General features: G+C 61.5%; 1 protein-coding gene across 4 annotated transcripts; it reads right to left on the bottom strand.

The window, feature by feature from the left end:
• Window positions 1-523: 523 nt before the first annotated feature.
• On the bottom strand, window positions 524-27,186 carry RARG (retinoic acid receptor gamma). Of its 4 annotated transcripts, none has more exons than XM_004601517.3 (9): window positions 27,035-27,186; window positions 20,691-21,021; window positions 7,691-7,839; window positions 7,358-7,499; window positions 6,575-6,735; window positions 6,274-6,450; window positions 5,829-6,033; window positions 4,416-4,574; window positions 524-1,704 (listed from the first exon to the last, which is right to left on the bottom strand). In XM_004601517.3, the coding sequence occupies exons 2-9, from the start codon at window positions 20,872-20,874 to the stop codon at window positions 1,505-1,507; spliced, it is 1,377 nt and encodes a 458-aa protein (XP_004601574.2). In that variant the 5' UTR covers window positions 20,875-21,021; window positions 27,035-27,186; the 3' UTR covers window positions 524-1,504. The 4 variants fall into 4 exon arrangements, with proteins under 4 accessions (XP_004601574.2, XP_054985135.1, XP_054985137.1 ...); XM_055129160.1 differs by lacking the exons at window positions 20,691-21,021; window positions 27,035-27,186 and adding exons at window positions 12,542-12,781; window positions 13,199-13,530; XM_055129162.1 differs by lacking the exons at window positions 20,691-21,021; window positions 27,035-27,186 and adding exons at window positions 12,542-12,781; window positions 13,406-13,503.

Genomic DNA, 27,186 nt, shown 5'->3' with positions numbered 1-27,186 from the left:
GAAGGTCGCAGAAAGCAGACACACCACGACTTAGGGGGAATTCGCGACCCTCTGGCTCCAGAGGTAGCTCTCGTGAACCGTCCCTGCAGAAGGGGCCTCGGCACAGACCCATCTCCCTGGGGGCTGGGGACAGTCTTCAGAATGGCTAAGGTACAAGCCTGCTTCTCGGAGGCCCAAAGGGTCCAATCTGAGAACCCACACCGGGACAGTGGTCGCCCCCCCCCCCCACCAGCTCCCGTCTGGAGGATTTCCTTGGTTCCCCAAGCAAGTACAAAACCCAAAGACAGGGAGGGGCAACGGCTGGGCGCGCTGCACGTCTTCGCTCGGGGGAGGCCTGGGTTTGCCCCCCGCTCCACGGAGCCCCCTCAAGCATGGCCGGATGGGCGGCCTTGAGCACTGGCGGGCATGGCCCCCCAACAAAAATTCACCGACTCCAGAAGCCTGGGAGTTGCCTGGCCATCCTCACCCCCCACCCCCAGGTCCCCTGGCTGCCCCCAACACCTCCTCCAGGGAGCCACATCCCAAGAGTTTCCATCACTTTATTTTGCAAAAATAGAAAACTCAGCAATACGCAATACAGCGGGGTGGAGGGGAGATGTAAACAGAGGGGAGGGGACAGCACCCTGACCCCCCAGAGAAAAAGGGGAGCCAGTGGGAACCTTATTTGGCAGCTAAATACAAACTGGGCACGGAAGGGCGAAAGGAGGGGTCTCAGGGGCCCTGGGCTCCCCCTCCCAAGACCCCTGGAGGAAGGGGTCGATTCCGGGGTGTAAACAAAAGCTAATAAATAAATAGAGGCTTCCTCTGGGACAGGGCGGAATCAGCTAAGCAGCGCCCACTCCCCTCCCTGGGCCAAGCTGCTCGGGGGGTCACGGGGAAGGCACTAGTGGAGGAGAGGGGTTCCCGGGCCCCTCTGTAGTGTTCGAGGGCCCCCCTGCCCCGATGGCTGAGATGGGAGGCGGGGGGAGCCCAAGGCACAGGACGGGGCTGGGGGTGCTTAGAACGGAGGGTGCCGGGGAAGCTCGGCCCAAGCAGAGAGGGGGTGCAGGTGAGGCCTGCATCTGTCCCTGTCTCCCTCTGCCCCCTCCCCGAAATCAAGGCCCAGGTGCGGGCAGGTGCATTATGCAGCATCAGGCGGGCTCAGCCCTGCCTCGGCGGCCACTTCTGGGTTCTAGTGTTGTTCCTCTCTGCCCCCCGAGGCCTCAGCACCAGGCAGAGGAAGGGGCTGCGGACGGCAGGGTCTCCCCCCTGCCCCAGGGAGCCTGGCACCCTGGCACGGCTGAGGGGCGGCACTGAGGTTTTCCAGTCCGAACCCAGGCTCACCCCTCTGCCCTCCCTCGGGGTGGGGGCGTGGCAGGCCCCAGTGCTGGCGAGGGCGCCGCTGAGAGGGGGAGGGGCGCGGGCACAGAGGCGGGCACCCCCCCCCCCCGGGGACTTTGGCAAAAACAAGGAGCTCGTCGGAAGGGGGGAGGGCAGAGTGGGTCCTCCTCCACCGAGGGGGCGGTCAGGGGCCCTGGCCGGGCTGTGGGCTGGAGCCCTCGGGGCCCTGCGCCCGGGGAGCCTCATCCTCGCTGGCGGTCTTGGCGTGGGCACCAGGCTGCGAGGAATCGTCCTCAAACATTTCCGGGTTCTCCAGCATCTCCCGGATCAGCGGCGGCATGGGGCCGGGAATCTCCATCTTCAGCGTGATGGCCCGCTCCGCTCCTGCGACGCAGGGACAGAACAGCTCAGCGAGGTGGTGGCGCCCGCCCGCGCGCCCACGCGCCGCACCCGCCCGCCGCGCGCCCGCCCGCCTCCACCTCCCCAGCCTCTGTTATTCTGGGTCTCACTCAGCGGTGCTCAGGGCTTCCTCCTGGCTCTGTGCTCAGGGGTCACTCCTGGTGCCGGGGATTGAGCCGCGGGCCAGGTAAGCGCCCTCCCCGCCGGACTATGGCCCCGTGGCAGCTCCCAGCCCCGGGATTCCAACTCTCCATCCCCCACTCGTTCTTTCCCTGTGCGGGGCCCAGGGCCAGTCCGCTGCCCAGCCGCTGTGCATCCTCCGCTCCCTTGGGCTTGTCTCTGGGAAGTGTCCGGCCCAGCTGGCCCCTCCCTTTCATGGCCAGACCTTCCCAGGGCAGACCTAAATAACACTGATAATAATACCTATTACTAACTAATGACTTTTCAACACTAAGGCTTTCTTCTAAAGTACCACTGGCCGACAGAACTTTCTACAATGATGAACTGTCTGTTCTGATCAACCTGACAGGCCTCGACCGAGTGCTGGACCGGGCGCTAGAAATGGGGCTGCTGCAACAAGAACGGTTTTGTTAGTTGCGGACACACCTGACAGTGCTCAGGGAGCCGTGTGAGGTGCTGGGGAATGAACTGGGGTTGGCCACTAACCAAGCAAAAGCCTCACCCGTGTACTATCTGTACCATCTCTCCATCCCTTCTTTTCTTTCTTTTTAATTTTTCAAAAAAAAAATTTTTAGGGCCGGAGCGATAGCACAGCGGGTAGGGCGTTCACCTTGCATGCGGCCGACCTGGGTTCGATCCCCGGCATCCCATATGGTCCCCCAAGCACCGCCAGGAGTAATTCCTGGCACTCAGGAGTAACCCCTGAGCATCGCTGGGTGTGACCCAAAAAGCAAAAAAAAAAAAAAAAAAAAAAAAAATTTTTAGGGGCTGGAGCGATAGCACAGCAAGTAGGGTGTTTGCCTTGCACGTGGCCGACCTGGGTTCGATCCCTGGCATCCCATATGGTCTCCCCAGCACCGCCAGGAGTGATTCCTGAGTGCATGAGCCAGGAGTAACCCCTGTGCATTGCCGGGTATGACCCAAAAAGAAGAAAAAAAAAATTTTTTTAGTTTTTGATTTTTGGGCACACCCAACAGTGCTCAAGGCTTAGGGGCCTGGCAAACTATATGGGGTGCCAGGGATCAAAGCTGAGTGAGCTATGCACAAGGTAAGTGCCCTACCCAGGGTCACTCCTGGCTCTGCACTCAGGAATTAATTCCTGGTAGTGCGCAGGAGACCTTATGAGACGCTGAGGATTGAACAGAGGTTGGTCACATGCAAGGCAAGTGCCGTAGCCACTTTGCTTTAAGGGACCATATGGGAGACCAGACATTGAACCCGGGCGGGCTGAGTGCAGGGCAAGCGCTTTACCCTTACCTTATCGCTCTGGCCCCTGGGCCCTTTTTTGTTTAAAGCCTTTTTCTTTCCTACCGGGAGTTTCCTGCCCACATGGGAGAGCCTCGCAAGGTCCCCATGGAGTATTCATATGCCAAAGCCAGTAACAAGCTGGGTCTCATCCCCCTGGCCCTGAAAGAGCCTCCAATGCGGCATCATTGGGAAGGACGAGTAGAGAGAGGCTTCTAAAATCTCAGGGCTAGGACGAATGGAGACGTTACTGAGACGGCTCAAGAAATTCGATGATCAACGGGATGATGATGATGATGATGATGATGATTCTTTCCTTCTTTTGTTTTGTGTAGTTTTGGTTTACCCACACTAGGAGGTGCTCAGAGCTTACTCCTGGGGTGCCCAGGACACTCTCCAGGGTGCAGGAGCTGACATGCCGCGGGCAAGGAAGGCACACCTTCACTACTGTGCTAGCTCTCCAAACCTGGACCTTGCTTTTAAGTCTTTTTTTTTCCCCCCTTTGGGGGTGGAACATGCCCTGCAGTGCTCAGGGCTTACTTGTGGGATGCCCAGGAGACTGCAGGGTGCAGGAAATCAAACTCAGGTATGCCTCGTGCAAGGTCCAGGATTGGATTGCTGTTCAAGCTCTCTAATCTGGGACTTTCCTTTTTTTTTTTTCCCTTCTTTTTGGGTTACACCCGGCAATGCACAGGGGTTACTCCTGGCTCTGCACTCAGGAATTACTCTTGGCGGTGTTCAGGGGACCCTATCGGATGCTGGGAATTGAACCAGGGTTGGCCACGTGCAAGGTAAATGCCCCACCCATTGTGCTATCACTCTAGCCCCTAATCCTGGACCTTTCTTTTAAGTCTTTCTCTTTTTTCCATTGGGTGACACTCCCAGCAGTGCTCAGGGACAATTCTTTTTTCTCTCTTTTTTTTTGCTTTTTGGGTCATACCAAAAAGCAAAAAAAAGAGGAATTACTCCTGGCAGTGCTCAGGGGACCATATGAGATGCTGGGATTCGAACCCGGGTTGGCCTCATGCAAGGCAAACATGCTACCCACTGTGCTACTGCTCCAGCCCCACGAGGTCTGTTAAGTACAGTCCAGTTTCCAAAGGGGAAAACAGGTGACCGAATGTGAAGGAATTTGCCCCAAATCCCTCCTAGCATGCAGCCGAGCCAGAATTCCAGTGCGGGCTGCCTGGTTCTCAGCCCCACCCTGCTCCTGTCTCTCCTCCCCTGGTCACAGCTGCGGGAAGAGACAGGGGAGAACCCTGGTGACTGACCCTTGGTGCTGATGCCCCGGAGGTCAGTGATCTTCATGAGCATCCTTGGGAACATGTAGGGCTGGCTGGGCCGCCGGCGCCGGGCGTATAACCTCAGGGCTTCCAGCAGTGGCTCCTGCAGCTTGTCCACTTTTTCAGGTTCCTCCAGGTCCATTCGGTCTACGGGGACCCGCAAGGTGGAGCGAGAGAGGAAAAGAGGGTGAGATGAAAGATAGGGCCCAGGGGCCGGAGACGCAGTACACGGGGGCTCGCCTTATACGCGGTTTGACCCGGGTTTCATCTTCAGCATCCCATATGGTCCCTGAACCCTGCCAGGAGTAAGCCCTGAGCACTGCCAGATGAAGCCCCAAAACAACAACAAAAAAGATAAAGACAGGGTGGAGAGGTCGCTCAAAGGACTGAGCATATCCCCGCCTGCAAAGTCCCCAGCAAGCACTATCAGGACTGACCTCTGAGCACAGAGCCAGCAATATCCCCCGAGCACCATGGGTATGGTGGCAAAGCAAAAGCAAGCAAACAGGGGTGGGGTGGGAGGGGGGTGTATTTGGGTTCTTGGTGGTGGAACGGGTGCACTGGTGAAGGGAAGGTGGTTTGATCAGTATTTGACTGTGACTTAAACCTGAAAGCTTTGTATTTTTTTTTGTTTTCACGGTGGTTCAATAAAATATTTCTTTAAGGAAAAAAAAAAAAAGCAAGCAAACAGAGAGATGGGGACAGAGACAGGTGGCTGGTCCACAATAGTCCCTGCCCGATGGGCCTTCAGGCCCTAAACTTTGCCCCGTCAGCCCTTTGCCTGGTGTCCCTGAGCCCTGCCCAGGTCTGTCCCCTTTAGCAAGTGTTCTTCTATTTGAGGGAGGGGGGCGAGGATAGGAAGATGGTTCAAAGGGTTGGGACAGGTGCTCCAGTGTGCATCACCTGAGTTTCAGGACCACACAGTTTTCCAAGGACCACTGGGAGTGACCAGCAGGACTCCGTGGGGCCAAAAGTCAAACAAAGATGCATAAAGAAGCAAAAAGCCTTTTTCTGGCAAACCTGCTCTGATTTTTTAATTTTTTTTTTTTTTTTTTTGCTTTTTGGGTCACACCCGGCGATGCACAGGGGTTACTCCTGGCTCATGCACTCAGGAATCACTCCTGGCGGTGCTCAGGGGACCCTATGGGATGCTGGGAATCGAAGCCGGGTTGGCCGCGTGCAAGGCAAACGCCCTCCCCGCTGTGCTATCGCTCCAGCCCCCAATCTGCTCTGATGACTCTCTCAGTGCCTGGGGCTTCTCCAGCGCCCCCTGGCTCTGCCTCTCTTTCTGGCGTGTGTCCCTGCTGTCAGGAAGCCAGCGCTGGACCTGAGCATCGGGGTCCTGGCAGGGAGAGGGAGCAGGAGAGGGGCCTGAGCGAACACTAGGGGGCGCACCCACACCTCCGCAGATGAGGCAGATGGCGCTCAGCAGCCCTGTCTCGGTGTCGTCCATCTCCAGCGGCAGGAGCTGCCCCGCAAAGGCAAAGACAAGGTCCGTGAGGGGCCCGAAGCCAGCGTTGTGCATTTGTGTCCGGTTCAGGGTCAGCCCGTCCGAGAAGGTCATGGTGTCCTGCTCAGGGGTGTACCTTGTGCAGATCCGCAGCATCTGGAGGCGGGCACAGGGGGGGGGGACTCAGTGCACCCTTTCCGCGGCGAGGGGATTGGGGTGGGGGAGAGGGAGCACCAAGAGGGAGCACGGCGCAGAGTGAGGACAGCCTTGGGTGCAGGGAGGAAGGTGGGAGGCTCCGAGGGGAGGAGGTCAGGGTGGGTGAGGGTGGGAAGCAGGTGAGAGTGTCCCAGAGGGGGGTAGGTGGGAGAGAGCTCCATGGTGCAGGCTCCCCCTTACCAGGATGTCCAAGCAGGCCGCCTTGAGCAAGGTGATCTGGTCGGCGATGCTGAGCCCCGTGAAGCCGGGCAGGCGCTTGGCGAACTCCACGATCTTGATGATGCACTTGGTGGCCAGCTCGCTGAACTTGTCCCACAGCCCCAGGTCCAGCTGCACCCGGTGGTCTGCACTGGAGTTCTGCGGGCACAGTCGGTGGGAACGCCACTGAGGCCTGCCCTGGGCGCCCCGGCTCCCGCCTGCCAGACCCGTGCTCCCCCCCTGCTCCTCCCGAGCCCCCGCGTGCCCTGCAGCCGCTCCTCACCGTGGTGTACTTGCCCAGCTGGCAGAGTGAGGGGAAGGTCTCCTGGTGGGCCTTGCTGACCTTGGCGATGAGCTCTTCCAGCTGGGGGCTCAGCTCGTAGCTGTCCAGGGACACCTCCTCCTTCACCTCTTTCTTCTTCTTGTTCCGATCATTCCGCACAGCTGGGTTGGGGGGAGGGTGCCAAGGGGAAGGTCAAAGACCCTCAGAAACTCCCTCTGGATTGTCCCTCCCCGCCTGATTTCACGGGCCGGGCCTGACCACAAAGAGCCATGCCTGGGGGACCTGGTGGGGCAGTGCCTTAGTTTCCCTTGCTCCCATTCCCAGGCCGGCGCTCCCAAGCTGGCTCTCCCCACCCCAGGCCTGCAGCCCCCGCTCCCTCCCCGGCCATTCCCTGCCCTTCCTGTCACCCTGCAGGGCTGGGGAGGGGGCAGGATGTGCAGCGGCAGGATATCCACTTATAGCCTTGGCAGCTCAATGGCCGCGGGGAGGGGGGCACCCCAGATCCACCTCAGGCTCGGACCTGGGAGCCGAGGAGGGGACTGGTGAGGCCCCCCTACTTCCCTGTGAAACAGGGGGATGCAGAAGGTGACCCCACTCAGGCATTCAGGGGAAGGGTCATGTGCAGAGGAGGCAGGGCGGGCGGGTGGGGTGGGGCCTCCGGAGTGAATGGAGCTAATCAGAAGCGACTGGCTGGTGGGGGGGTGGGAGGCGGCACCCCAGGGCTGCGGAGCAGGGGTGGCCAGGGAGAAAGGGCAGGTCCTGCAGGCCAGCGCCGGGGCCTACCTTCCTTGGACATGCCCACTTCAAAGCACTTCTGCAGGCGGCAGTACTGACAGCGGTTGCGGGTCACCTTGTTGATGATGCAGTTCTTGTCCCGGTGACAAGTGTACACCATGTTCTTCTGGATGCTGCGGCGGAAGAAGCCCTGGAGTTGGGGCGGGGGGGGGGGGCCGGGAGTCAGCGAAGCATCACCAGTCGCCCCAGGCCCGACCCCATCTAGGAACCCATGCGTGGGGAGGCCTGGGCTGGGCTAGGCGAAGAAGGACGGCCCTCGCGCCCACTGGCAGGGAGGCGGGCTCGCACGCTGAGTCTCTGTCCCGCCCCACAGGTACACACCTTGCAGCCTTCACAAGAGCTGACCCCGTAGTGGTACCCCGAGGACTTGTCATTGCACACAAAGCAGGGCTTGTAGACCCGAGGCGGCGGCGGCGGCGACGGGGAGCTAGGCACCATCTCCTCGGAGCTGGTGCTCTGTGTCTCCACCGCTGGGGGCAAACAGCGAGAGGGGTGTCAGCAGAGGGCCCCTGGCCTCCAGGGACACACACACACACACACACACACACACACACACACGTGTGTACCCGTCCCCATCTCCTTCTTTGGCTCAGCGAGGACACTGCCATCGTTACAGTGAGTCCAGGCTCAACGCACAGGTCCATAGCAGACAAGAAAACTCCAGAAATCTCCCACCAGCCACGACTAGGCTGTCCAAAATCTGGTGCCCCCCCCCCGCCCCTCATGAATGCCAGTCTGAGGGGCTGGAGTGATAGCACAGCGGGGAGGGCGTTTGCCTTGCATGTGGCCGACCCGGGTTCGATTCCCAGCATCCCATAGGGTCCCCTGAGCACTGCCAGGAGTGATTCCTGAGCGCAGAGCCAGGAGGAACCCCTGAGCATCGCTGGGTGTGACCCAAAAAGAAAAAAAAAAAAAGAATGCCAGTTTGAGCACCAAAATAACACAATAACACGGTGCGATTCTCCACATCAAGGCAAAGACCTTTTTTCTTTTTTTTTTTTTTTTGCTTTTTGGGTCTCACCCGGCGATGCACAGGGGTTACTCCTGGCTTTGCACTCAGGAGTTACTCCTGGCGGTGCTCAGGGGACCATATGGGATGCTGGGGATCGAACCCGGGTCGGCCGCGTGCAAGGCAAACGCCCTACCCGCTGTGCTATCGCTCCAGCCCCTCTTTTTTCTTCTTTTTAAAAAATTTTTAGCCCACACCACATGGTGGAGAGGGGGGGCTGGGGCTACTCTCCTAGTCTGTGCTCAGGGGACCGTGTAGTGCCCACATACAGCGTATGTCTTCGCCCTTTGCGCCTCCAAGGCCATCCTTGGAGTTAAAACTTGTCTTAGCCTCAGTTTCCCAAGCCATAAAGGAAGGTTGAGGAAGAGATTATGGCGGAGGCTCTAAACCCTCTAATCACTTCCTGTCCTGTCAGTCAAACCCTGCCAGGTAGTCGGCCTCCCATCCCCCACTCCGCGGGCAATACACAGGGCTGGGGGTCAGCAATTAGAGGGGCCTGGATAAACAACATGTGGGCACTAAACCAGAAAAGGGTCTCGGTCTCTCATGGCGATAAGCCTTCAGCTTTTCCGTCATCCCACCCGCCGACGTCCATTTCCCCGGAAACCACTGGCACAAATACACAGGTATCACGAAAGTAGGTTAGCAGATACAGGAGTCATATTTTACACCTGAAAAAACAGAGGCGCGGATCGGGAGGTGGCCAGCTCAGTGTCACCAGTGCCCAAGGCCCTGGACCTTCCGGCTACATCTCAGTGACCCAACCGAGGAGAAATCTAAGGAGACGGGAAGGGGAGGCAGGTATTTGCTATGTCCCTGACCTCAGGCCTGGTTGCTGCTGGGGACACAGCAAACCAGACGCCGGGTGACAGCGGGTAAACAGGGCTGAGGGAGAACGGAACCCGCTCTGGGTCTATGCCTTTTTTTTTTTCTGTTTTGGAGTCACCCCAAAACAGTGCTCTGTGTTCAGAGAACCATGTACAGTGCCAGGGACCAAACCCAGGCTGGCAACATGCAAGACAAGGGCCCTACCAACCGCACTACCTCTCCGGGCCGGGGCCTAGGTCTGGCATCCCAGAATTTCTCCCAGAAAATGCCCAACAGGGGCTCTCGGCCCACCTCACGTGCGTGCAGGGAGCCGGCTGGTTCCCCAGGTGGCTGAAGATATTTTGGATGTGAGATTGATCTTCAAAGACTAAGAAAACCATATAAATGATTCAACCAGTAGGACCTGTTGCCAAACCCTGGAGTGCCCAAGTTGACTCGTGAAAATGCTACGACACCCCCCCCCCACTAAGGAGGGTCCCACTCACCCACCTTCTAACCTCCTGCGGCCCACCAGGCAGAAGTCACCCCCTGCAGCCCGAAGGCTGAGGAATGCACCCCCTACCCGCAGCCAGCTCGAGAGCTCCACCCCCCCAGGAAGGTAACTCCCCACCCCCCACACACGCTGAGATACTCAATTAGCATAAGAATCCTGGGAGATCTTCCCCCGGGAAAAGGGGCGGCCCCCCCCAGAAAAGAAGGGTGCTGAGAATCTATTCATGAAGGGTGGTGCTGAGGCCGGCCGCCAGGAATGCCTCCCAGGACCCCTAGCTGCCCGCCGAGGCGCAGGGCTGCCCACTGGCCAGCGCGCGGGGTGGTGTTCACTCGGGCACGGACGCCCTCCCTGCCCGCAGAGCGCTGCCTCATTTCCTCTGTTGCGAAAGGGCCTGGGTGTGGTCACACTGGCATGGGGCAGTGCCAGTCAATTATAAGTCTGGGGGCCTCCGGGAGACAGGCCCCGGGGCAGCTTTTCCCAACTAAGTGCAACTGTCACCCCTTCTCCGCACCCCTCCGGCACACCCCGGCCCCCTGGAACTGTCAAGGGCAGCTCTGGTCACTCTGGGGGGCGAAGGGCACGGGAAGGCTGGTTGGGTCCACTCCCCTCCGGTTCCCTTGTCAGTCCAGGGCAGGGATCCCCCACCCCACCAACCAGCCGGCCGGCCGGGATGGCGGGCCAGGAGGAGGGGGCCCTGCTGGGGGGAGGGGCTGGCTCTCTTGGGTTTTTCTCCTTTTAAAGCCCAAATTGCTGAAATTGAGGAAATTCCTGGCCAGGCCGAGCGGAGCTTCAAACAAACTCTTTATAACCGGCTGTAAACGCTGCCAGCTGCGAGGCCCAGGGCCGAGAAGCCGGGACTCACTACTATCTGACACAGAGCTCCTCCGGGCAGGCACAGAGCTCCGGACTGGCGCCCACCCTACTCTGGGCCCCAAAGGCAGAGCAGCAAGGGGCACCGATACGCCACTGGACGGGCACGGAACACACAGGGCGGCAGAGAGCATGCCCGGGGCACCGTGGAGGTGGACGACCAATCACAAGACCCACGCAACACCCCAGGCACCTTCACATCTGCCAGTGAGCAATTCTGCTGCCTAACACCCAGGCCTGCCAGCAGGGCCGGATCAGCGCCGGACACCCGGCCTGCCTCCCTCAGGCCCCCCTCCCTGGCTGAGAACCACAGACCCACAGGTTTTGTTTCGGGAAAAAGTGTGCCAGGAGGCCTGTATGCCCACCAAGACTTTCCAGGCCAATATTACTGGTCCAGACCTAGATGCAAAAAGAAAAAAAAAGAAACCAACTCCATAAACAAGAGTCTATAGAGAGTCTGGTAATGGATGAGGTTCCCGGCTGTCAAAACTGCTCCTGGTTGTCTAGCCCCCCTCTGCACCGTTCCCAGCAAACCCCGGGTCCCCTCGGATCGGGCCACGCGAGAGGAAGGTTCAAACTTGCCAGGGACTTGTGGCAGAGCAATAGTTCCATGCTTTCAGTGCCATTTAAATGTCTGACTTCTCATTCTTGCCCCACCCCAAAGTACGGTCTCCTGTTTGCAGCCACCCTCAAGCTGCTCTGCCCTGGAACCAAAAAAAAAAAAAAAAAGCCCAACTCGTAAACAGCGCCGCGGAGTGCCAAGGAGCGAGGCGCGTTGGCGGGGCTCGGTGACCCCGCGTGCATACTCCCCCGGCGCCCGGCGCCCCGCCCCGCCCGTCCCTTCCCGGCGCGCCCCCCAGCCCCTCGGTCTCGGGGGCGGCCGCGGCACCCGGGCTTCCAGCGGGGTCCCAGTCCCGGGAAATTGGGGGTGGGAGTGGGGGGGTGCCAGGCACCCCTCCCGGCTCCTCCCAACACCCCACCCCCGCCAGGCACTTCGGCCCGGGCTTCAAAGCCGCCTCTCATCTGGACTTCATTTTTACTGCTTCTCAGTCCCCAGCTTTTTATTACCGTTCTGGAAAGGGGTTCCAGGGCCCCAAGGCCTGGCATCTCCCATTTCACAGGGAGGGGAAGATGGATATTTGGGAAACCAGTAGTCGAACTCCCCCGGCCGCTGCCACCTCCGGGCCACCCGCCACCACCCGCAACCGTCCTTTGCTTTTCAACTTTTCGCCTCCTACTGAAGTTGGCGGCGTCGGGGCCCGAGGGGGGCAAGTCCCCTCTCCGCCGACGGTGGACGCTCTGCGAGCCTTGTGCCAACATTTCTGCTCGGCGCGGGGGAGGGGGGCGCCGGAGCCCACGCGTCTCCCGGGCGCGTGCACCCCGCCTTCCACCCCGCGCGGGGAACACACAGGATGCTCGCTGGGGCTCGGCACTTTCCAAGCCCGCCCCCGCGGCCACCGCGCAGGGGCACACGCCCGCCCGGCCCCGGCGCAGGGGCGCCAGCGCCCACCCCCGCCGCGCCCAGGCACACGCCCGGGATCCGCGCGCTCGGCACGGGCTGCTTTTCACACTCCCCACTTCCCACGCGGGCTTCGCCAACGCCACCCACGGTCGGGGTGCCATCTCCCCCGGGGGCCACGGACCTGCAGGCACCAGCCCGCAGCCCCGGGAACTCCCTGTCCTCGGGAGCACGCAAGTGGCATCATCCACAGGTCTAACCTAAACACCCACCAGAAAAACCACACGCGCTCCCAACACTCCCGCACACACCCAAAGGAGTCAACCGAGCCCCCCCCCCCGTTTAAAGGGCCAGTACCTCGCTCGCCTTCACGCCCACCCCTCACCAGGAAAGGGTCGAAACCTCCGCCTGCACCCGGCTTCACCTTTTACGCTCGCGGAGAGTGAGCCGCTGCCTCTCCTGCACCGTCCCCCCGACCCCCCCCCCAGCCCACCCCGGAGCTCGGGTACCTACATTGCAGGCTGGCGGGCTGCGGCCAGGCAAAGGACTCCAGTCCGGCGAAACAGGGGCTGCCCGTGGGTCTGCGCAGCAAGCCGACCCCGGGCCCGGCTGCTCCGTACAGCCGTTGCGGACCCGGGGCAAACGTTTCCATGCAGTCGTACATCGCGACCCGGCTTGGAGGGAAGCTGGGTGCTAGGAACACCGAGGACACCCGCAGCCGATTCCCCCTCCTCCCCCGGCGGCGCCCCGCTCCTGGAGGGGGGGAGGGGGAGGGCTAGCATAGGGCGCCGGGCTGCATGGGGGGTAAGGGGTGGGCGGGGAAGAGGGGGATCCCCAGCAGGGGAAAGGGATTGGGCGGGGCGCAGAGCCGGGGCTGCCGCTTCAGCCGCAGTCCGGCTCGCTCTGGACGCCCCGGCGGCTAGGACTGGGGAGACCTTTTGTAAAAGCGAAGCCCGGAGGGGTGGGGGGTGGGGCTTGGAGCGCGAAGGGGGCCGGGCACTAAGATGAGCAGGGCTGGGAGTGGAGCGCACACGCACACACAGCCACCGACACACTCGCGCCGCGGCGCGCGCGCCTGCTTTAGACACACATCCGTACATGCACTTATCTCGGCAAGCACCGCTCATTTGCAAATACGCCGTCGCGCACACATGCTTATCTACAACGCACCGAAAATCAGAGATGCAAGCGCGGGAGGAGGCTCGCAAACATCCTCCCTCCACAGCCCAGAGGCTCTGCACGCATTTGCACTCCGGCGCGTGCCCCGACCCAGGAGGGACTGGAGTGGAGGAACCGAACACGCATTTCCTTTGGAGTCGGCCTCCGCCCCCCGCCCCCGCCCCCGCCCCCGCCCCCCAAAGCTCCCTCTCTTCACACCGGTCCACGGAGCCGGGGGCACGGAGGGCGAGCGGGGACAGGGGAGCAGGGAGGTCCCCCGCGCGCGGCGGCGGCGGCTCGGAGCCCCGGGACCTGCGCTCCCTCCACCCCCTCATTCCCAGGCCTGGCTCCGCCCTCGGCCTACGCGCGCGCGCGCGCTCCCCGTGGCCGAACATTCCTGCGGCGGGGCGCGCGCGACCGCCTCCTTCCTTCCCGTCCTCCCCACCCCCGGTGGAAGGGCCGCGCGCGCTCCCGCGGTGAACTCTCCGGGAACCCCCCTCGGGGCGGGTGGCCGGGCGCGCTCACCTCCTCCTGACCCGGCCCCGCCCCGCCCCGCCCCGGCCGTCGCCAGCGCCGCGGCGGAGTTTCCCCCCCACCCCCGCCCCGTCCAGCGCTGCCCGGAGTCTCCCCCCCCCCCCTCCCGGCCCGGCGTCCCGGCCCGGCGACGGGCACTCCCCTAGCGCCTCCGCCGCGGGTCTCGGGCCCCCTCCCCCGACCTGGCGTCGCCGGCACCGCGCGGAGCGACCCTCGCAGACCGTCCCGACCACCGCGGCTCGGGCGAAACTGCCCCTCCCGGGTGCCAGCTCCCCTCCCCCCCGGGTTTCCACGATGCCAATCAGTTGCGCGCCCCTCCCCGACCCCCCCCACCCCGGCCTCCAAGTGCCAACGACCCCCCTCGGCCACGACGGTTGTCACGGCCGCCAAATCGCCTCGCCACGGGCGAGACCTGCCCCCTTCTCCCCTTCGGTGCCACACTTAGTGCCCGTCAGCTCTCGGGGCGGGGGGATCGTGGGGGGTCGCCGCACTGGTCACTCGCTGGCCCCTTCCGGGCACCGCGCGCCTCCGGGCGACGGAGGGGGGGGTGCGGCAGGGGTTTGGCCACGTCAAGAGTTTGCCCCGGCCGGGCCGGGCCGAATCGGGGACCCTGGCCCCGGGACAGCGCCAGCGGCGGCGACTCCCGGAAACCGCCCCCTCCCCCGCGCCCCGCCCGCCCGGCGGGCCGGCCCAGCCGGCTCTGTCAGCGCAGCTCACACGGGCCGCGCCGGGGGAGCGGGAGCGGCGCCCGGGCCGGCCCCTTCCCCCGCCTGGCGGCTGCGGCCGGGCCAGGGCGGGGCGCGCTTTTCTAAGAATCTGTTGTACCGGGCGGGGGGCGCACTGGGGTGCTGCAGGAGTGGGGCGCCAGTTTGGAAGAATAAAGAGCAGGAAGGGGTGCCAGAGGAGGGAAGGGAAGGCAGGCACGGAGGAGGGGCGCGGGAGCTGCGGGAGGTGGGGGTGGGGGGGCAGGGCTGGGGAAGGAGGGCCTGGATCTGGGGGGGGGTGCGGCATAGGGGGGCGCGGAGTGGCAAGGCCGACTCAGGGGCTGGAAACAGGGGTGAACCGGGAATGCCGCGCTGCCTCCAAGCCAGCGAAGGCTCCCGGCTCCTGCCCCAACCCCACATAACCGATTTCTGCTTCCAGCCTTTCCACACTCCCAATAAAAGAAAAGAGTGAGATTTCTGAATCAGAATCTGGCCAGTGGCAAAGGAAAAAAAAAAAAAAAGAAATCAATGAAGTGCTAAATGCGAATACCCTCCATACAAGGGGGAAAGAGCTCTGATTAGTCAACTCTCTGCTGTCAGTCCCCCCCCCCCCCAGCACACACCCTTCCCCCTCGAAATCTGAAAGGTCCCAATTAAGTCAAGCCTGCCTGGTTGGTAATTAGAACCAGAAGTGGCCAGGCCACAGGGAGGGGGGTTGGGAGTGGGGCACAGGAGGGGTGGGGGGAGGGCTCTAGGAAGTCAGGAGTCCTCAATGGCCCCCCTTTCTCTCCACCAGATGCACCCCACTCCTCCTCGCCCCGTCTGTGTGTGCTTCCCGGGCACCGCAGGGAGAGGAAGGCTTACAGAGAAAGCAGGCATGTGGGCGGCAGGCAGACCCCGCCACCCCCAGCCCCCATTCTAGCCAGTCTTGGTACAGCTTCGGGAGAAGGTAAGATGATGGGGGATCTAGTGCCCTCTCTTTCCCCCAAAGTCCTCCCGGCCCTTATTGCAGCAATTAGACCCATTAGCCTTCTAGCATTTCATGGGAACCAGATGTTCTCCACCAGCCTGGTGGGAGCGCGAGAGGGGCTGATGCCTGACTCACCCCCCCGTTCCTGCGAGCCCCACTACCACAGTGCACCCCTCCCAGCTACAGCCCCACCGAGGCCTGGACCCAGGACCAAGGAGAGGTGCCCCTTTCCCAGGCATGGCCCTCCAGTACTTCTTGCGAAGTCACCCCTCTGCGCCTCAGGGACCCTGGCAAGGATGAGTCTGACCAAGGAGGGACGCAGCCGGCGGGGGAGGGCCAGCGCCCCCCCCCACATCCCCCCCCACCCCTCGCCCCTTCTTTCCCGCTTCCTGCCACCTTCAGGATGGGGCTGGAGGATCATGGCTGTGAATTCCTCTTGCTAAATTCTTTTCTTCCCCAAACTGAAAGGGGGCATTTCAAAGCACCCCCAGAGTGAGTCCCACCTGAGGGCTCGGGGAGGGGGGAGGCGGCTGGCGGGGCAGCGAGGGGCAGAAGCAGGGGGGAGCAGGGAGGTGTGAATGAGGGATGGGCCCAAGCCGGAGCTGGCTGGCAGGATGGGGGCTGGGACTGGGTAGGGGGCCCGGAGAGGGGGTGCAGCCCGGGCCCCAGCAGTGGTGCTGGCCCTGCTCCCCCCGCCCGGAGAGGTTTCCTGTTGCAATCAAAGCCCCATTTGTGCCGGCTGGAGCTGGAGCCCGAGCCTCAGCCTCGGGAGGAGAGACCGGAGGGGAGGGGAAGGAGGCAGGCTGGGGCTTTTTCCTGGAGGCCTGGCGGCTGCCCGAGCACCCTCCCTGGCCCGCGCTTCTCCAGGCCTCTCCCCAGCCGGCGCCTACACCTTTCAGCCCGTGCCCTTCTCTCTCATCTCCTTTAGGTCTGCGAGCCTCTCTTTTTCAGTTTCTTTGAAGTCTTTTTTTTTTCTTTCTGTTTTTTCCTGTGCCAGCCTGCCCTGGGTTTCTCCATCTGACTTGGTAACGGTGAGGTCTGGGCTCCGTGCCCCAGGCACTGTCACCAAGGCCGGAGGGCCAAGTGGGGCCACAGATCACCTCCCTCAGAGGGGCAGGAAGGCAAGGTGGAAGCTGTCACCTGCTGCCCCCTGTACACAAGGAGTGTCTACCAACAGACCGACACAGGCACCAGCCTTCACGCACAACGTGAGGGCACGCGCACACACACCCTTACACACGAGCTCACACAGGCATGCACGTGCACACAAACAGTCACACTGACACATGCACACACACGCTCCGCTCACACACACCTGCACACATTCGCGTGCGCATGCGTACATGCTCCTCTCTGCTTTTTCATGCACACAAGTCTGTGCTTGCCTCGGCACATGTTTTCTCCCCCCATCCTCCCCCACCGGCTGGTTCTGAGGTGCCTGCCTTACCCATTCGGGCCCCTGGAGGTCCCCAAGACGTAGAAAGCCCGGGCTCCTTGGCGGGCCACCCCCTCCCTGAGAGTAAGCGGGCGGGCCGGGAGAGAGACACAGACCCACAGGGGAGTGTGTCTTGGGCCTCCGGTTTCTCCCCATGATTCGGTCCTGGACCAAAAAGGGATGCTGGGTCAGAGAAACGAGAAACTACACTCTTTAGTCCTTCTGCACCTCCCCCCCCAGGAGGGTCCCCAGATTCCAGCTGGACCCCAACACACCCAGGCCCCTGCAGGAGGGTCCCAGATTCTTGTTCCTGGCTTCCCTCTCCCCTACAAGAATCCCCACCCAAGCCTCCCCTCCTCCCCGCCCCGCTGCCATCTCTCTGCCCAGGCCTGTTCCCCTCTGCCAGCCGCACCCGCCAGAGCGACCTGCCCCACTTCTGGCTCCTCCCTCGGATTGCTTTCGGGACCCCTCCTGCAGGGCGGGTTGTGGGGATAGGACCCAGCCTGATCCCTTCCCCTACCTTGGCCTCACTGTGAACCCTGACCTTGCACTCCGAGCAGTGTTTGGGGCTCAGAGCTCTCTCGGCATTCTCCCCACCCTCCTCTCCTCTCTCCCCGCTCAGCTCCTTCCCAGAACCCGGGAAAGGCCAGTCCTCGGGGCTGCGGGACTGAACTGTCCGGTTCTTGGTTCTCCAAGAGGCGCTGTGGAGAGGGGCTGTGGAGAGAGGCTGTGGAGGGGGCTGTGGACAGGGGCTGTGGACAGGGGCTGTGGAGGGGGCTGTGGAGGGGGCTGTGGACAGGGGCTGTGGACAGGGGCTGTGGAGGGGGCTGTGGAGAGGGGCTGTGGAGAGGGGCTGTGGAGGGGGCTGTGGAGGGGGCTGTGGAGGGGGCTGTGGACAGGGGCTGTGGAGAGGGGCTGTGGAGGGGGCTGTGGAGGGGGCTGTGGAGGGGGCTGTGGAGAGGGGCTGTGGAGAGGGGCTGTGGAGGGGGCTGTGGACAGGGGCTGTGGACAGGGGCTGTGGACAGGGGCTGTGGAGGGGGCTGTGGAGAGGGGCTGTGGACAGGGGCTGTGGAGGGGGCTGTGGAGGGGGCTGTGGAGGGGGCTGTGGACAGGGGCTGTGGAGGGGGCTGTGGAGGGGGCTGTGGAGAGGGGCTGTGGAGAGGGGCTGTGGATGGGGCTGTGGACAGGGGCTGTGGAGGGGGCTGTGGAGGGGGCTGTGGAGAGGGGCTGTGGAGGGGGCTGTGGACAGGGGCTGTGGACAGGGGCTGTGGAGGGGGCTGTGGAGGGGGCTGTGGACAGGGGCTGTGGAGAGGGGCTGTGGAGGGGGCTGTGGAGAGGGGCTGTGGAGAGAGGCTGTGGACAGGGGCTGTGGAGGGGGCTGTTGAGGGGGCTGTGGAGAGGGGCTGTGGAGAGAGGCTGTGGACAGGGGCTGTGGACAGGGGCTGTGGAGGGGGCTGTGGAGGGGGCTGTGGAGGGGGCTGTGGACAGAGGGGTTCTTCCCACCTCACCAGCCAACAGACTCACGAGGTGCAAATGAGCAAGGGGAAGTCCAGCTGAGGTTTCGAAAAAGGGGTGCTTTGTGCTCTCTGCCTCACCTGCCTCCTTCCCAGTAGCCCCCGTTGGACGGTGGACACGGCCCTGGCAGCCTCACAGGCGGCCCCGTAAACACGGGCTCGCTGCACACTAACTCTTTGTTGCACACACTGGAATCCTGTATTCCAGCAGACTCTCAGAGCGCGCTGCACACACATTCCGTGTGGTCTTGTTGCTGTTTTTTATGTGGGGGGGCCACACCGCGGGACTCAGGGCTGACTCCTGGCCCTGTGCTCAGTGACAAGCACAGGCCGTATGTGGTGCCAGGATTCAAACTAGGGCCAGCCACACAGAAGGCAAGTACCCTCCCCTGGACTATCTGTCTGACCCTATTGTTTTTGCCTGATTGTTTCTGAGACACACAGGGTGGTGACCAGGGTCACTCCTGGAGGTGCTGAGGAGGACACGTACTGCCAGGGATCGAACCCTGCCCTCATCCCGTTGGGCTCTCTCTGGCCCTCTACGTGTGGGTCTTAACACACATACACCACATTCACACATACAAACCACACACATACACACCAGACACACATCACACAGCAAACCACACACATACACAAAGACACACATATCACACACCACACATACACATACACACTGCACACACACAAGACACATATACCACACAGCATACACACAAAAAACACACATACCACACACACATACACTCCATACATACACATGACACACATACCCACACACATACACATCATACACATATATAAAAGACACACCAGAAACACATACTAGACATATAAACATCAGATACACACACCAGAGACACACACATGACACACACATGACACACACACTTCTCCAGATGAGAACAGCCTTTCCCGGTGGAGCTGCCGACCATCCAGTCTATACTCCTCTCAACAAACACACAGCCCCCCGGGCTTCCTCCTGCAGGCAAGGGCCCTTCTCCTGGTCTGGGGACCAGGCCAGGGAACCCGTAAAGGATGTGCCTGTATTTTTTTTGGGGGGGGCACCCAGCGAAACTCAGGAGTTACTCCTGGCTTTGCACCCAGGAATGACTCCTGGTGGGCTTGGGGAGCCATATGGGATGCTGGAGAGCAAACCCAGGCTAGCAGCATGCAGGGCAAGCACCCTACCCACTGGACTATCTCTCCGGCCCCTTCTTTGTCGTCTTTTCTTCTCCAGTTCTGTTCCAGCCTCTCTGGAACTGCCCCTCGCTGCCTCTCCCTCCACCAGCGCCCGTCCGGCCCAGGTGAGCCGTGCTCTATCCCAGCCCCCTGGCCGGGCCCTCTCTCCCACGGGGTCCAGAATCCAGCTTCCCCGTTCACAGGCACACATGCCTGTAAGGGCCTGGTCGGGAAGAACAACTCCCCAGTGGGAGGAGAGGGGACCCAAAGGGAAGAAGGGAGGCCCAAGGCTTGTCTGCTGTCAGCACTCGGAGGCTTAACCCAGAGCGGGCAGGCCCGAGGGACAAGTAAGGATCTGCAGAGCGTACTGGCAAGGGGCCAGCGAGGAGACGGGAGGAATCCAGAACCCGCACGGCGGGAGAGAGATGCTTCTGGAACACCCCTTCCACCTCCCAGCGTTACGGATGGTGCAAGAGCCACCAACTCTGCGGGGGCTTCTGCCCCTTCAGCAGCAGACGCGACAAGAGGGTTTTCCGGGCCCCACGGGAAACCTGTGGGAGCCTGGGGGGGGATTTGTTTTGTTTTGTTTTGTTTTGTTTTGCTTGGGGGCCACACCTGGCGATGCTCAGTGCTCTGCACTCAAGGATCGCTCCTAGCCGACTCAGGGGGCCGAGGGGGAAAGAACCTGGGTTGGTTCTTTCTAACCAACCACAAAAGCCAAGTGCCCTCCCGCCGCCCCCTCACTCTGGCCCCTGGTGGGGGGACTCTGGGCCTCATTTTGCAGCCTCTCCCGAACTCAGAACAAGTTGACCTCTTGATCACACCAATAACTGATCGATGTCCCAGGTTCCCCTTCTCCCCACCCTGACTCCTCTGCCCCACACCGCACGCAGGCCGGAGCCTCCAACTTCAGGCCCAGCTGCCAAATGACACTCGAGAGACCATTGTCCCTTGGCCCCCAGCTGCAGAAAGGCCACTCTCCCCGGCTCACTTGCCAACATTCCTTTGGCTCCACGTCCAAACGCCTCCCCACCCCCAAACCATGCCTACCTCCTGCACCTTTGCATCAGACCCCTACCCCTGCTCGCCTGCAGGGCCTTTAGCGCCTCCCCCCAAACGCCCTCCTGCTTTCCCTCGCCCTCGCCCCGAGACCCCTGAGACTCACACAGAGAGGCCATCTCCTTGGGGAGGTCAGGCTGGCCCAGGCCCCGGAAACTAGGGCTCAGCATCTCGAAAGGCGGAGACCCCCTGAGTGCCCCTGGGAAGGCGAAGGGGAAGCCGGCCCCCGGGTAGCCGGATCCAGGCCCCAGGGCGCCAGCCGCAAAGAGTCGCTCCTTGTTGGTGGCCATGGCCGCTTCGGTGGACGAGGCGGAATCCCCGGGGGTCTGCAGTGGGCAGGGGAGGTCTTTAGCCACAGCCTCCGCCCATGCCCACTGCCCCGGCCTGGGAGGCTCCGTGCCCGCCCTGCCCGGCCTCTCTGCTGGGGTCCAAGCGTCCTAGAGAGAAAGAGAGGAAAAGGAGAGGTGAGCGGGAGATCGGGCAGAGGCCAAGCCCCCCAGGCCCTGTCGGAGAGGAAATCTCCCTCCCTGCTGCCCTGGCTCGGTCCTCTCTCAGCCCCGGCTCCGAGAGAAACTCACCAGGGCAGGAGAACCCGAGTGTCCAAAGTGAGCGAGGGTCTGAGGACATCTGGGAGGGAGGTCTCCCGAGCTGAGTGACCATTTAGCTTTCACAACTGAACCTGAGCCTGGATTGTGGCCTCACAGCAGGCCGAGAGATGGCCCGACGGGCATGCTTCACACACGGGGCTCAAGGGACCTGTTTCAGGTCCCCCAAACACCACTGGGAGTCACCCCAAGCACTGAGCCAGGAGTAGGCATCTCTGTTTTTTTTTTTTTCTTTTTGGGTCACACCCGGCGATGCACAGGGGTTACTCCTGGTTGTACACTCAGGAATTACTCCTGACAGTGCTCAGGGAACCATATGGGATGCTGGGATTCGAACCCGGGTCGGCCGCATGCAAGGCAAACGTCCTACCTGCTGTGCTATTGCTCCAGCCCCAGGAGTAGGCATCTCTGAACCCAGGTATGGTCCCCCAAAAAACAAAAAGGGGGGAAAAAAACACAACCCCATATATCAGTTGTATGAAATAGGATCATGGTTCCCTTTTCACAGACGTGGAAACAGCCTGTGAGGGTCACATAGCTGCAAGCCGGGAAGCCGGTGGGATTCACCTTCCTCCACCTGTATTGTCTTCTTTTGTCTGCTTTGGGGCTCCATCCAGCCCTGCTCAGGACATACTCAGGGCTCTGTGCTCAGGAGTCACTCTGGGTGGGATCTGAGGGACCCTCTGGGGTGCCGGGACTCAGGTCAGCCACATGCAAGGCAAGGGCCCTGTGGCCTGTGCTACCTTGTCGGCCTGACACTCGGCCACCTATAAAACACCAGAGAAGTCCAGGGCCCCGCTGGGCTCTGGGGAGGAGGTCAGCGCTGCACTAAGGAACAGGGGCTGGAGCCAGACCACCCGAGCGGATCCCACGCTCATTAGCTACGGGGCCTTGGACATGCTACTTAATCTCCCTGTGCCTCAATTTCCTGATTTGTCATTTGGAACTAATCATAGAGCCGTCCTCATAAGGTTGTTGCGAGGATTAAAGAAATGGACATACATAAAGTATTTAAAGTAATAACAGGGCACACACTAAATGCTATAGAAGTGTCTCATATTCTTTCTTTGTATTTTCTCTTCCTCTCTTTCAATTATCATTTCCCTCCCTCCCTCTCTCTCTCTCTCTGTTTTTCTCTGTCCCCCCTCTCTCTCTGTTCCAGTTTCCCTTCCCAAGTCTTCCTCTACTTCCAGTTACCCCCTCACCTCCCTTGCACTCTCCTTCAAATTCGCAGATATGGACAGAACTCCGAGTGGCAGGGACGGTCTCCCCTCGTCCTCGGCTGACTCGCCTGTCCTCTTTCCTTCGGGCCCTCTGCTCTACTCCTTCGAGGATGCCCTTTGTTCATTCGTTTGTTTGGGGGCCATACCTGGCAGTGCTCAGGGCTTACTCCTGGCTCTACCATCAGAAATCAATCCTGGGGGCCAAAAGGGGGACTAGGAATTGAACCTGGGTTAGCTTCATGCAAGGCCACTGCCCTACGGGCTGTGAGAATTTTTTGTTTATTTTTCGGCCACACCTGGTTATGCTCAGAGATCACACCTGGCAGCGCTCAGACTGAGATGGGGTGCGAGAGACAGAACCCAGGTAAGTCTCGTGCCAGGCAAGCACTCTGCCCAATGTACAACCTCTCCCACTCTACCCCCTGAGATGTTTAGCTGGGGCATGGAAGGGCAAGAAGCAAAGGTAACCCCTGGCCAAGTGTGTGTAGCGGGTGGTCTTCTCTTAATGTGCTGACGGGGAAGAGTTGATTTTCAGGGGGTTGGAGAGATGGCACAGAGGATAAGACACTTGCCTTGCGTGTAGCCAACCTGGACTTGACCCCGGCGCCACATACGGTTCTCCCTGAGCCCTGCCAGAGACAGCCCTGAGCATAAGAGCCAGGAGTTAGTTCTGAGTACAGCCAGGTATGCCCAATATATATTTTTTCTTTTTGGGTCACACCCGGCAATGCACAAGGGTTACTCCTGGCTCTGCACTCAGGAATCACCCCTGGTGGTGCTTGGGGGACCCTATGGGATGCTGGGAATTGAACCCAGGTCGGCGTGTGCAAGGCAAATGCCCTACCCCCTGTGCTATTGCTCCAGCCCAGACCCTCCTCTATCTTTTTTTTGAGGGGGTCACACCTGGCCTGGCGATGTACAGAGGTTACTCCTGGCTCTGCAACTCAGGAATTACCCCTGGCGGTGCTCGGGGGACCATATGGGATGCCAGGGAACAAACACGGCCAGCCGCATGCAAGACAAACGCCCTCCCCGCTGTGCTATCGCTCCGGCCCCCAGGTATTCCAATATTTAAAGATGGAAAGAAAAAAAAAGGAATTATCTCTCCCCAGAGACCCCAGAACCCCTCACTTTTCAATGGGCTTTGGGCCTGGGAAAGGAGAGTCCCCCCATTTGGGGAACAACCTCTATTACCTGAACTTCATGGACTGAAGAAGGATGAGGAAGGGGGTAAAGAGAGATAGTACAGCGGGCAGGGTGTTTGCTCTGCACGCGACCAATCCAGGTTCCATCCCCCGCACCCCATATGGTCCCCCAAGCACCCAGGAGAAACTCCTCAGTGCAAAGCCAGGAGTAATCCCTGGTTTGACCCAAAAGCCAAAAAAAAAAAAAAAAGGATGAAAAAGGTTCAGGAGAGCAAAGGGCATCGTGGGAGGCAGCAGTCAAAGTGTCGCCCTTACTGCTGCTCCCTGCCCCCCAGCTGAGAGCCCTGATGCCTTTGATTCATGCTCTTCCTCCCTCCCTCCTTCTCTCTCTCCCTCCTTTTCATCCTTCCTTCCTTTCTTCCTCAGAAATCATTCCTGGTGGGGCTGGAGAGATAATTCAGCAGGTAGAGCATTTGCCTTGCACACGGCCTACCCAGGTTAGATCCCCAGCATCCCATAGGGTCCCCCCAAGACCCCCAGGAGTAATTCCTGAGTGCAGAGCCAGGACTTACCCCTGAGCACTGCAGGGTATGGCTGCCACCCCCCTCAAAAAAAAAAAAAGAAAATAATCACTCCTGGCAGTGCTCGGAGACTATTTGGGGTGCCGGAAATCCAACCCCGGTCAGGTGCATGCAAGGCAAATACCCTCCCCACTATACTGTCACTCCTACCCTTCCTCCTTTTCTATTATTATTATTTTGGCTTTTTGGGTCACACCTAGTGATGCTCAGGGGTTACTCCTGGCTCTCCACTCAGGAATTACTCCTGGCGGTGCTCGGGGGACCCTATGGGATGCTGGGAATTGAACCCGGGTCGGCCGCGTGCAAGGCAAACGCCCTACCCACTGCGCTACCCACTGTACTATCGCTCCGGCCTCTGATTATTATTTTTTCAGTGTGCTCTCTTGCCGGTCGGGGCCCTCCAGCTCCTGCAGGCAAACTGTCTTAGAGGTTATAGGGATGCAGGCCCCTATACCACCACCAGGCACTCCTCTGAGGGTGCTGGAGATGTGGGTGGTGCCTGGGGGCAGAGGCTGTGCTATCCCCAGCACCCTCCGATCTTTCAGCTCCCTGTCTCCGCAGGCTCGCAAAGTCTGGGCTAGAGCCCCCAGGGTCCCTCTTCTTTCCTTCCCCTATTCCCTCAAGTCCTCATCCTAGGTAAGCCCAGGTGAAGCCAGGAGTCCGGGCCCCTGAGGCCCCTGGGCCACAGCTCAACTGGCTGGGCCACATTCCAGGTGGATTAACCCCTCCAATGCCAAGGGTGAGAAGCTACTGGAGGCCCCCCCCCAGCCCAGCCTCCCCTCGTTGGCCCACACGGACGATGGAGAACCGGGGCTCTGGACTCCAGCCCTCCTGGTGTTTACTTCCTCCTGACACAGGGGAGAGAGACTTGAGGGGAGCACGGGGAAAACTGGGGAGGGGGTTCCTGCAGAGAGCAGCAGCCTCAGGGAGGCCCCTGGCCTGCTGCCTGGAGAGAGGAAGGGGGGACCGGAGACCCCCATTTCTGAGCCTTGGTTTCTGCGCCTTCCTTGGGAAGGGGAGGGGACAGGAGGACAGAGCGGCGGAAACTGAAGAGTGGCACAGAGAAGGTCATGCTAAAGGGGCACAGGGGAGCCAGGTGCCCGGGCTGGGAGGACAGGGAGAACACACCTCCCCTCCCAAGGTGCAGACTCGGGGAAGGGCCCAACAGAGCAGCTTCTTGGAGCCGAGGTGAAGTGCAGGGGAGGGCATGGATGAAGGGGGCTGCCGGATGGAGGTGGGGGGCGTCTCCCTGCGGCCCTGCCCGCTCCACAGACTGGAACAAAGCTGCTCTTGTAGCGGCTCTCCACCCCCCGCCCCCCTCCCCTCTGTATAAACACGACCACCTTTTTCCATGACCCCATCCCCAGCCCGGGGCGGAGCACCCAGGCATCCTTGGCTCTGGGGGGAGGCCTGCCTGCACCCCAGGAGGCAGCAGTTGGGCTGGGTTTCTCTGGCCTGGTGCCACCCTTGGGGGAATCCAGACCCTTGCGTCGTCTCCACCTCTCATCCCCAGGTGCCCTCCCTCTACCCCACTGGCCCCAGGGAGGGGCAGTGCCCAGGAGGCAGGCAGGCAGGCAATGCCAGTGGAATGTGTGTGGGCATCGGAGGGCACGGGCAGGGTGGGGCAGAGGGGGGAACTGGAGGTGCCAGTTAGGTGGCTTTCTGAGCCAGGGGTGGGGGTGTGCCGGGGTGGGAGTGTGTGTCCTGTGCTGGCTACCAGGCTCCTCAGCCGCAGTGTGTGTGTGTGTGTGTATGTGTGTGTGTGCGCGCGCGCGTCGGGGATATGTGTGGGTGTGTGTTTGTGTGTGTGTGTATGTGTGGTGTGTGTATGGGCGTGGGTGGGTGTGAGTGCGCACCCACATCTATTGGGACATCCAAGCACCAGGCACCCTTCACACACTGCCCTTCCTCTGCCTTCTCCATTCCAGCCCGGGGACAGGGGACACCGACAGTGGTCCTCCCTGCAGCTCGGCAGCTGGGTGCCGGGAAGGACAGAGGCCTGGGACCTGAGGACCGGATGGCAGCACGCCCATCGGCTCCCACAGGAGAGTAGGCACAAGTGGGGGGCTTGCCCTCTGGAGCTCTCCGTGACAAACACCTTCTTCCCCTCTGGCCACCTGCAAAGACGCCTCCTGGATGGGGGACCGAGATGGAGTTCTAGACTAGGACAAGGGGACTCTGCCCCGTCCGCCTGCTCGCCCTTTGTTTCACTGGGACCCCCCTTCAGAATCCTTCAGAGAAGCCCCCACCTTGGACGGAGCCAAAGCTCACAGCGGGGCTGGCTGGACTCCGTGAGACCGGATCCCAGCTGCCGTGGTACAGCCTGTCCGTGTGTCTCCCTGATTCCCAGGACCCTTCATCTGTCCACTAGCCTCCCCAAACCCGGGGACCCAGGGCCCCTCACCTGTCCGCCTGTCTCTCCAAACCCGGGGACCCAGGGGGCTGGCCGCCGGGTTCTGGTCGCCCTTGAGCCTTGCCCCTCTGCCGATCTGGAGGTGGCGGACCCTGGGGAAGGAGGATCCTGGACCAGCTTGGACCACACACCCGGGCGCCCCTGCTCCCCAGGGGACACCGCGAGGTCCGCGCCCCCGGGAGGCAAGCCCCTCTCCTACACTCCAAGTGCAAAAGTAGCCCAGAAAAGCTCCGGACTGAAGAACGATGTGTCCGCCCCCCCCCACCTCGCCCCTCCAAGCGATCCCGCTGCCCAGCCGAAGGGTGGACGGAGCGCAGCCCAGCCCGGGGTTGGCCCAACCTTCCCTCTCCACGGGGGGCTGACCCCCCGGGCCGGCCGCGCTGGGCACAGCCCGGGCAGGCAGGGCGCCCCCGCCCCCAGCCCACCTCCCCGAGGACCCAGGCGTCCGCGGGCGGGCGGGAGCCGCTTCCCCGCCTGACTCACCTGGAGGGGGAGGGAGGGGGAAGGGAGGCCACCGAGCCCCGAGGTCCCGACGTCGGGCGGTCGCGGGGATGGCGCGTCGCAGTGTCAGGGGCTCGCGGGAACAGGGGGCTCTGGGGGGGGGGGCACGGGCTCTCAGGCTGGGACTGTCCCGG

This window comes from Sorex araneus, chromosome 2 (assembly GCF_027595985.1).
Source record: "Sorex araneus isolate mSorAra2 chromosome 2, mSorAra2.pri, whole genome shotgun sequence".
NCBI lineage: Eukaryota > Metazoa > Chordata > Mammalia > Eulipotyphla > Soricidae > Sorex > Sorex araneus.
The sequence above is the reverse complement of the archived record's forward strand: the minus strand, read 5'-3'. Positions and strand labels throughout refer to the sequence as shown.